A 10,483-nucleotide genomic window follows, 5' to 3' on the forward strand; every position below is an offset into this window, starting at 1 on the left:
AGCCTCTCGGCGAGCGGCGTCTGTGAGACCAGCGGCCGTGCTGCCTGCCCGTCCTTGCGGGCGTTCTTGGCCCCGCCCTGTTTCTCCTCCCCGCTGCTCACAGAGCCCGCGGTCCCCAGAGCTGCCGCCCCTAGAACTTGCCCCCTTTGCCTGGGGAACTTGGGGCCTGGGGGGCTGGTGCTCTGCGGCTCCTTGTGGAGCCGGCTGCTCTCGGTGTGCCCGGAGCGGGGCTGGTGGTGTGGGACCCGGCGTCCTGCCGTCGCTCTTCCTCACCCCGACGCCTCTGGCCACTTGGCAGCTGCTCCTCATCAGGCCCTGAGGGGCTGTCACCGGCCTTGCCCACCCGAGGGCCTGTCGTAGGGTCTCCCCGACCACCGTCCCTGGCCCTGTGTGGTGTGTTCTGTGTGCATGTGTGTACGCGCCTGTGCTCGTGTGCGGCGATGACTCAGGACGCGCAGACACGTGGGAGATGTTTTGGAGGAAGGGGAGGAGGAGGGATTGCTGGTGACCCTGCCTTACCTGAGCCTCGAGAGGTACGGGGAGGGGTCGTCCACCTCCCTGTCTGTCCCTGCAGGAGGCCGCCCCGTGACTGGCCCCAGTGCTGCTTCGCTGGGCTCCTCCCGTCAGGAGGAGCTTTCAGTTTGTTTGATGATCACGTGGAGCGTGTCCCAGTATGACTGCGATTCTCACTTTCCCGTTTTTTTCCCTTTCAAAAAGGCAATGGCTTCCCAAGTCCAAAATGGTTCCCCTGGGTATTGATGAGACGATAGACAAGTTAAAGATGATGGAGGGGAGGAACTCCAGCATCCGGAAGGCCGTGCGCGTCGCCTTCGACCGTGCCATGAATCACCTGAGCCGCGTCCACGGGGAGCCGGCCAGCGACCTCAGCGACATCGACTGACGCGGCTCCGGGAGGCGGCCCCGGGCCTCGGGTCCTGTCCATAGTGTGGATAGCTGTACATGTCTGTATATTGTTCAAAACTTAACTTATTCTGATTTTTAGTCGTAGCTTTCATTCTTTTTCCCCGGGGGAGGGGGGCGGTTTCAGTTCCCGGTTTTCTATGAGACATCTCGTCCGGCACTGTGGGGTGGGCGGCCGTGTCCGGCCGCGGTGTGGGCGCGCGCCACGGGGGTGCTGCTGTGTCACTTTCTTTGATTTGTAGCTTTTTTTAAAAAGACTTTTGAATGTTTAATAATTTTGTAAATCATACTCTTTACACAGAGTACCACTTATTTAATAAGACGGGATGTACATTTACAATGACAAATGTGTATTTTAAGAAAGAAAATGACATTATTTTGATGGTACTTTGTGGAAGGAGCTGAGAGTGAGTCTGTGCCGTGTGCATCGCTTGCGAGTCACCAAAAACACCCGCTGTGCCGGCCCCGCCCAGCCCCACGGTGCGCCCAGCGGGTTATTTATTGTAGAAAGTGTATCCATTTGCTTTATAATGAGAAATAAACTTGCAAAGGTGTATCGACATGCGTTTTTATACAGGCACCTGCAGAGGGCTCGGGTGGGGCGGGCGTGCGCGCCGGGGCCCGGGCCCGTGCGTACTTTGATTTTGTAACTTGTAATCTTTTGTTTACAATGAGGGCCTTTCTGTAACTCGTTTTAATTTAGAACACTTTGGTAGCAATAGAAACTTTGGATACATTTTTGTATGGTACCTGTGATGTATATAGAATTAGTACTTTATTTTTATTTTTAAGAGGTAAAGCATTATGTTAGGGGGGAAAAGTGGGCGGGTTTCCAAATTTGCATTTTTTATATTAAAAATAAAGTCAAGATTTGGACGGTGTGGCCATTTCATTCCTCCATCACCAGAAGGCCTGGGGGTCGGGCGCCTGACCGGCAGACACGCCTTTCTCTTAGAAGTTGTCACGGGATGGCGTTATTTATTAACTCACCTGATCATATTTTTATTTTAAAGCTATAGTTACACACAAAATTTTAAATGTTTTTCTTTTAAGTCTCCATTGTTGTAATATCTCCATAGAAACCTTGCAAATAAAGTCTTCCTTTGGTAGTTTGGTCCTGTGTTTGGCAGACGCTTTCTATCCCCTGGTCCCCTTCCTGCCGCCCTCTCCCCACCGGGAAAGGCTGGTGAGGCCGACGCCGGGGAAGGAAGGGAGCAGGGACCGGTGGTGCCCGGCCGCGGGCGCTGGGGTGAACCTCTCCGCTGCTGCTGAGCACGGCTGTGGCAGGACGCGGTGCGCTGGGTGGGAGGACTCTGCCGTGACCGGGTCTGAGCAGAAGGAGGTGTCGCAGCTCGGAGCTGCTTGTTCCTGGCGTGAGCTTCAGCTGATTTTTGACTTCCGGTGTGTCCTGGGACAGGCTACAGGAGTCGGAGTGGTTGGCGGGTGCCTGGGGCTGCAGGTGAGCAGCTCAGCTGGGTCCCACTGGTTCTGGGAGGGTCACTGGGGCAGCTGGCCTGCGGTTTGGAGGCTGTTGTCCCGGCCGTCACCAGGCCCTTGCCCTCTGGCTCGAATTCGGCCCTGCCCCAGACGCCCACCACAGGCGCTGTTCTGGGGGCTTCCAGAGCCCCACTGGTGCTTCCCCAGGAGACGCTCAGGATGGGGAGGGAGGTTTCCTCGCCTGCCTCCAGCTCGGCGCACGGTCATGGGCTGTGTTCTGGCTGGCGCAGGCGTACCTGTGGGCGGACCTCGGCAAGGGCCTTCCAGCCTCGCTTCGTGTCCTGCGGGCTCCAAATCCAGCTGCTTGCCGGCCTGTGCAGTCGTGGGCTTTGCCCGCCCGCGCTGGAGGACGCGACGAGGCCCACGCGGGAGGAAGGGGCTGCTGCTCCCAGCGTGCGGGGGCCACCCCCTTCCTGCCCGATGGCCTTCACGGTGTCGCCTCTGCAGTTCAACTTGGCCGGCAGCTCCTCCGCCCCCGTGAGCGGCTCCCGCACAGACAGCCCCCCTCACGTCTGGGTCTCGGCCTCCTCTGGGCCGAGCTCCTGTGGCTTCCGGCTTCCTGGGCCCCGGGCTCAGACCTGTTTCCGGAAGTTACTGAGGATCTCCCCGTCGGGGTTCTCTGCTGCCACCACTTACTAGTCAGCTGTGAGGGGTTCCTCGCTGAACTGTCGTGTGGTTTTCGTCTCTGGGCTACACCCTGATTGACAGCGTCTCGGTCCCAGGAGCAGGCCCTTCAGCGTGAGTGCGGGGTGGCCATGACCTGGGCGGAGCGCAGTGCATGGCGCCTGGCCAGCGGGGGCGGGGTGCTGGCGCTCGCGGCTCGAGGTGGCGTCGCAAGTCTTCACCTGCCGTGACTGTGTGCGGGGAAGTGGGTGTCTCGGGAGCCCAGGCGGCTGCCGCGCTTGCCTGCTGCGGCAGCAGGGACCTTCCCGAGGGACCTGGAGCGCTCACGGGAGGGCAACGGCGAGGCGGCTCAGTTCAGGACCTGAGAACAGGGAGCCCGGCCGGGGCCCAGACGCGCCTGTGTCTCGTAGTTCCGGGGCTCGGATTGCCGGGAATCAAAACGGAACCGCTCGTGTTTCCCACACTGAAGCGAAGGCGTCAGCTGGGAAAGAACCGGACCCTGACCCTGGACACGGGCTCGGCTCGGACGCACAGAAGGCAGAAGTGGGGCCTGAGTCTGTCTGGGCTTCCAGCGTGGAGCGTCGCCGCCGGAGCCGAGGAGGCTGCTCGCGAAGCCTGCGCGACCTCCCCAGGGGGCATCTTTGCAGGGCACCTGTCCCCCGAGACCCGCCACACGCGCCTCTCCCTGCCACAGACCCACAGCAAAGGCCGGGCTCCGCGTGCGCCGGGGGTCAGGTGCGCAGTGCGTGCGAGGAGGCAGCCAGCATACACGCCGCGGAATACGCGATTTTGCTGACAAATGTTGCCGAGACCGGGGGCGTGTGTGGGGGTGGACTCCGAAGGTGCTGGGCCAGGGAGGGGAGCGTGACACTGGACCAGACGAGCTTGCGGTGTGGTGCGGTCACGAGAGTTTGGACGTCGGCTGCTCGCGCAGTTGCCGGAGACTGGAAGAGCTGGGGCGGTTGGGTTGGCTGACATCAGGCTCGACGGTGTCCGGCGTTTATCGGCACCAGAGCTGCCCTGGTGTGATGTGGGCGGGGAGACGGGAGGTCAGCTGGGAGGCGTCACCTGCCACCCACACGCCCACCCCCAGCTCGCCCTAAGAGGGCTCTGAAGACCTCCCCTCGGCAAAGCATGGCGACCTGGAGGGAAACCCGCGCCTTGGAAGCTCCGGGGTGGGTCCTCTCTTGGGCCGGGGGTGACCGCAGGGAAAGGCCCCGTCCTGAGGCTCTTGGGCTCCTGGGTTTCAGTGGGGCTCGTGGGGCCCTGGGAGGGCAGAGTCCGGGCGCATCCTGCTGCCAACGTCAAGGCGGCACATCTGCCGCCAAGGGCCCATGAGGCCTGTGCAGGGACCGGCTGGCCACGGCGCCCAGGGATGAAAGAGACAGAACCTTCTTGTCGCACGACCTACACAGCAGCGACGCCCCAGGTCGGGAGCGCGGAGTCACCCCGGCCAGCGCGCAGACACGGCGGCCTGGATGGAAGGACCCTGCGGCACTGCCGCAGACGTGCTGTGAACCGTGCTCCGAGCCCTCCCCAGAGGGACCCGCGGCCGTTGCTGGCGTGGCTGAGCGCCGGGGAAGAGGAAGTGCCGGCTTCTGAGCAGTTCCTGGATGGCGGCTCTGAACCGTGCTTGGATCTGGGGACCAGGTGCCCCCAGGGGCTGCCAGCCCATGTCCGGGCTGGGGCAGCCGAGGGTGGAGCCTCAGCCCAGGCGCGTTTCGCAGCAGAGTCCGTCCTAATCGTCAGGGGACGGGTCTCCACCAGCTCCCGCCCAGGGACTCGGAGGCAGCAAGTGGGGAAGATCGACAAGGAAGTCCGGGGCGGAGGTGTGGATGGAGCTCGCGGGGGGGTTGGCGGGGGGCGGCCACGAACGCCTGGCGCTTTGTAGTCAGGCGGGCAGAGTGGTGCACGGCTGGGAACCCTGGCCTCCCGGCCACCCCACGTCGCCAGGGGGGCCCGGGGCCCAGTGTCCGTGGCAGCCAGGTGGAGGCTGTGCCTGGGGCTGGTGGCAGGGACCCCCTGCCGAGCACCCACCCGCCCACTGCGGGGACCCGGTGGTGCCGGCAGACTGAGGTCTTCCCGTCCTGTTGTCCGTACAGCGCGCGGTGCCGGCCCCATCCCGTGGTCCGCAGGCCGCACCTGCAGGGCAGACCAGGGTGGACAGAGGGTTGGTGCGAGAAGCGGGCCGGGCCAGGCGAGTCCCGGCGCAGGGCGGTGGCAGCGGCGCGATCTCGTCTTCCTCAGGGCGTCCCTGGGCCTGCCCAGACCTAAGCCCAGTCCTCAGCCAGGCGGTCGGGGACACACGCCTTTCCCAGCCACAGCCACGTGGCTGCGCTGTTGATCGACCCCTGGGCCCCGCCCTGAGTGGACGCAGGAAACAGCAGCTCTGGGTTGGTCCAGGAGGCCCAGCACTTGCGCCCGCCCTGCTGGTTCGGGAAGAAAGAGGGCGGGTGGGGGACACAGGACACACGGCCATGTGTGGCCCCTCTCCTGGCGGGCGGGCGGGCCGTGGAGCCCTTGCGCTGGTCAGCGAGCCCGTGGGGCCTCCGGGGCTGACTCTGGGGCCTGGTCCCGCCTCCTGCCTGCCTTCCCAGCGCGGCTCTGCACCCGGGCTCTGCGTCCTGACCCCTCATGGCGAGTCCCCGTGGCCCAGCCACCCGTCTCGGCTCTGCGCCTGGCCTGGACGGGCCGGGTGGCCGGGTGGGGCCCGTGTCTGCTCTGCTGCAGCGGCGGCGGCGGGAGAGCAGCGTCTCACGAGAGAGCGGCGGGGATGAGCGGGTGGCGGCAGCCCCGGCAGGTGGGCTGTGCAGGCAACCGGGGTGTAGGGGCCTGCGGTGGCAGAGGGCGTCTGCCTGGCACACGCAGCGGCCCTGAGAGGGGGCTGTGGGGGACGGCGTGGGTGGGGAGCACGGCACAGGCAGTGGGCGAGGCGGGAAGGCGCGGGCTTTAGGCTCGGTGGAGGCAGAGGCCCCAGGCCCTGTGGATGGTGCGGCTGAGGGGGCCGAGGCACCTCCCTGCCCAGAGGGACTGTGGGAGACCCAGGGTCTGTTCAGGCTGGCCAGGGCGGGGCGGCGGCGCCCAGTGACAGATGCCCAGTTCCCGGCGAGTTCGTGTCCCCAGACCCCACTTTCCTGCCGCCCCTCGACCTCTGCTGTGGGCTGGGCCCCGCGACCAGAGCTGAGGGATGGAGCGGACGTCGCTCTGCCCAGCACCCCGGGCAGCCCAGGCCTCAGCGCCCGCTTCTCGCCCCTCGGGGGTCGCCAGGGCCGCAGCGGTGCCCCTCGTCCACACCTCCCCTCGGTGTCCAGGAGGCCCCTGTCGCCCTCTCTGGCGCTCCCAGCGGGCTGACCCCATCCCGCACCAGGAGGAAGCTGGCTCTCGGGGGACGCGCGGAATCCGGGGACGTCCAGAGGCGTCTGCTGCGTGTCGGCTCCCGGAGGGTCCGAGTCTGGAGCGGCCTCCCCTCGCGCTTCTCCTGCACTCACAGGTGTGGCCCTGCCCTTCTTTGCGCCACTGGGGACAGCAGCTCCCAGGGCGGCTCCGTTTGGGTCACAGCCCAGGCCCAGAGCCCGCACAGCGGGGTCGCCCTTCGGGGGCCGGAATGACGGTGACGCCAGGAGGGTCAGGCTGGGGTTCGCCCCCCAGGCTGCCGCCGGTCCGCGAGGACGAGGACAGGGCTGCTGTGGGGTTGGAGGCCGGCGGGCGCTGGCGCAGCGCGGTGCTCCCTCGGCGACCCCCGGGCCCTGTGCCGTTGGCTGGAGGGCAGGCGCCGGCCACCTCGGTTTAGACCCCGCAGCTTTAAAAATGTATCGTTCCAATAAAGCAAGCCCGACGCACGACACGGTCACACTCGATTACTGCTGAGTTATGAGGCCCGGCGTGGGCACGATTTCATTGTCATTCCTGCCAGTTTACACACAAGACTTGTATTTAAAGATAAATGCTTTGATATCCTGGAGGGAAATTTTATTTGGTCTTAAAAAGTGATATACAGCAAGATACTGAAAATTAAAAATTCATCGGGGTTCTGAGACTCTGTGGCTCATGGAGATTCCAACTGTGATTTATTGAGGTTGGGGCCGGGGCTGGCCCTGGATCCGTCCCGCGGATTTGGGGACAGAAACTGCAGAAAGACTGGAGGCTGCTGGTGCTCCGGCCCCTGGCCAATGCCGGGTTTACGGGGTCTGGGCCTGGGGCTGGTTCTGCCAGTCCTTCCCCTGGGCCCTGGGAAATCGTCCATATCCCACCCTTCTATCTGCAGGTCCCAGCATGGCCACAGGCCCCGTCCGCAGAGGCGTGGACCTCACCTGCCTGGCTGAGCTGCGAGCTCCGATTTCCAGGGACGCAGAGCGGTGATTGTCAAACTGAGCGGGACGCAGTGCCCCGGGCTGCAGACGTGGGGTCTCCGTGGGCCACGGGCGGGGGTGGGGCAGTCTGCCACGGAAGTAGGAGTCAGGATGCTCCCAGCTTGAGGGCCAGAGCTACCGAACGTGGGGTCCCGGGGAGGTTTGGGGGTGTGGTCAGGACTGGGCTCGACCCCAGGTCTGAGATGCTTTAACACGCAGTGGGGCGCACGCCAGCTGGAGGGGCGGGAGCTGGGGGAGCCAGGCCAGGGGTTCTCGGGAAGAAGGCGGGTCCCTGGGAGCAGTGAGAGCAGGGCCTGGGGTCTGGGCTCCGGCTCAGGGAGAGGTGCGAGGGGAGCCAGGACAGCGGTCAGGACAGCGATCAGAGAGCGGTCAGAGCAGTCAGGGAGGGAGAAGCTTCTGGAAGGAACAGGGATGGCAGGGGCACCCCTGTGTCCTGGAGCGACCGTGGAGCTGGCAGGCAGGGGAGCAGGGCCATGGTGGGGGGCTGAGGGCCTCTTCTGGAGGGAAATGCGAAGCGGGGAGGTGGGCGTCCCCCGGGCTCCGGAGGGGCAGCGCAGGATGGAGTGGGGGGCATGGGGGTCGCAGACACAGGTGCCTCCCACTCTCGACCCCGGTGCGGGCCGCAGAGGCTCCCGTCCGGCGCACTCCCTGGACTGGGGGCCCTGGGATGCGCCCTGCAGCGCAGAGCTGTGTGCGCTTTGGTGACGACGTTTTCCTAACGGCCCCTCCGGCACCATCCATCACATTCTGCCTGGTCACTTTCCAAACAGGAATGAGGCATTGTGGGAGCGCAGCGTTGGCGGCGGTGCCCACAGCTGAGAAGGGGTCCCAGGCCTCTGCCTGGCCCGCGGGCCCCTATCCCGCGGCGGTGCTTAGGAACCTCGGGCTACGCACCTGGCTGGCTGCCCAGCAGGGCCGGGAGGAATGCGCCCCTTTAAGAAAAGGCAAAGACGTAAAGTGTAACCATAATGTTTGTACCCTCATAGTACCCTGAAATAAAAAAAAAAAAAAGAAAAAAAAAGAAAAGGAAGCGGTTGGGAAAGGCTGTTTTTCTTTCGGTGGCTAAATTGCCACTCTCCTCCCGGGAGCGGCTGCGTCGGACCCATGTGCACGGTGGACGCGACAGTCCGGTCCAGAGAAGCCCAAGGACAGGCCACGTGTGTGACAACCCGCTGGGCAGTGTCTTGTTGGGCCCCTCAGACCACTCCGGGTCACGCGGGGGGCGCCGAGACGTGCCGCAGCCGGACCCTGTCAGCTGGGGGGCTCCTTGCCCAGATCCTGTGTGCCGGGAGGGACGGATTGGCAGGCAGGTGCCGGGGACACTGGGCAGGAAGCGGCGGTGAGGCCTTTCCCCAGCTTCGGCTCTGCGGGGCTTGGGCGGCAGCAGCCCAGACCCAGAGAGAGCCCTGGGGTGCACCCCGGCAGGAAGCCAGGCCCACCCCGGTCACCTTGGGCAGTTTCGGGAGATTGGGCCACGAATGACCAGGTGCACCTGGACTTTCTCCTGACAGATTCTGCGCGCTGATTGGAAGGAGAACGCAGGATCTTTTCTTCTGACGGGAGAAGGCAGATGCAGCCGGAACTGATCAGGGAGGGGCTGCCGCCATTCGGAGACCATGGAAGGAAAACAAAAGTTTGAAGGCGTTTGAAATATACGGTAATTCTCGCGGAACAGCGACACCAGGATGCATTAGTGTCCCGAGTTCGAGTTACCCCGGGCTCAGTGGGGCAGTCAGAGCCGTTACCCGGCACAACACGATTTTCAGTTCCATTGTCATTATCTCTTAATTAAATTGCATTATCGATGGCGTTTGCTGTTAAGTCTATACCGACTGTCCCCAGGAAGTTGCTTTGAGAGCAGGAGCTGGAGCAGGCGGGGGCCGCACAGGGCCGAGGAGCCCCCCGGCCCACTGCCCCGTGTGCCCCACTCTGCTCAGGGCCTGGTCCCTCCCTCCTTCCCACCAGGGGCCTGGAGACGAGCTTGGCCCAGTTCGGCAGCTCTCTGGACGCTGAGGGTGTGGAGTGGCTGGTGACCTGCCCCCAGGCGCCTGCCCGCGTCCCACACCCGCTGTCCTCGGGACTCAGCTGGAAGGGACCCGGGTCACAGTATTGGAACTGCCGGGCCCTCTGCAGGAGCCTGTTGTGCCAGGGTCCATTCTCGGGCGATGCTGTCGCCGGGACACCGCAGCGCAGGATAACGTGGGTTTATTATCTCGGTCTCTGTGGGCGGAGGTCTGGGCACAGCCTCGCTGGGCTCTCTGCTTGGGTCTCCCAGGCTGTGCAGAGAGCGGAGGCCTCAGCGGGGGCAACCGGCTTCCACACCCCTGCGGGGTAGGAGTGAGGGCTCCATCTTCTTGCTGGCTGTTGGCCAGAGCCTGCCCTCTCGTCCCGGAGGCCACCCGGAGACCCCAGGCACGTGGCATCCCCAGCGTGGCCGCTTTATTCCTGTGGCAAAGCAGGGGCCCCAGCAGGGGGGTCGGCACCTTCTGTGGTGTGAGCAACAGCCACGCACACCCCTCCCTTCCACCATGTTAGGTCCCAGGAGCACCTGCGGGGGCTACGCAAGGTACAAGCACCGGGGGTGGGGGGCACCCTTCAGGTGGGGTCATGGCCATGGTGCAGGCTCCGCGCACCCGGGGTGGGAAAGGCCTCGGTAGCCCAGGCTGGGTTTGCCGACCTGGTCTGGACGCCACCCCTCCGCCTGTCCTGCCGCTTTCTGAGCCCTGTCCTTGCCGAGCTGACCTGGCAGAAGCACACGTGTGCGCCCAGCAACAGGGTCCAGACACGTGAGGCAAAAACTGATAGAACCTCAAGGAGAAACGGACAAATACATTGTTACAGTTGGAGACTCCGGCACGATTTTGTCAGTCATCGATGGATCCAGCCAGCAGAACACTGCGGAGACATTCAAGTCAACTGGGCCCAACTGGCATCTGTGGCCAAGCGTGCGGCAGCGGCGGGACCCGCGCTTCTCTCAAACCCGCAGGTCACTCACCGAGACCGACCACATCCGGAGCCATGGAACACACCACAGGCTCGAGAGCCCGGGAATCGTACGGGGTGTTCTCAGA

At 64.2% G+C, this 10,483-nt stretch overlaps 1 protein-coding gene across 4 annotated transcripts in view; it reads left to right on the plus strand.

Annotated features, from left to right (window-relative positions):
• Window positions 1–1,797, plus strand: part of BRD1 (bromodomain containing 1) — a 53,449-nt gene extending 51,652 nt beyond the window's left edge. For 2 of the 4 annotated variants that reach the window (XM_012648802.1, XM_012648803.1), the window contains one exon: window positions 718–1,031. In XM_012648802.1, coding sequence (XP_012504256.1) covers window positions 718–901 — 184 coding nt within the window. In that variant the 3' untranslated portion in view covers window positions 902–1,031. Of the gene's footprint in view, window positions 1–717 lie in introns of all 4 variants that reach the window. The other 2 variants (XR_001137681.1, XM_012648801.1) reach the window with 2 other exon arrangements.
• Window positions 1,798–10,483: the final 8,686 nt, after the last annotated feature.

The sequence above is a fragment of the Propithecus coquereli genome, unplaced genomic scaffold, assembly GCF_000956105.1.
Source record: "Propithecus coquereli isolate 6110/MARCELLA unplaced genomic scaffold, Pcoq_1.0 Scaffold294, whole genome shotgun sequence".
NCBI classification, from domain to species: domain Eukaryota; kingdom Metazoa; phylum Chordata; class Mammalia; order Primates; family Indriidae; genus Propithecus; species Propithecus coquereli.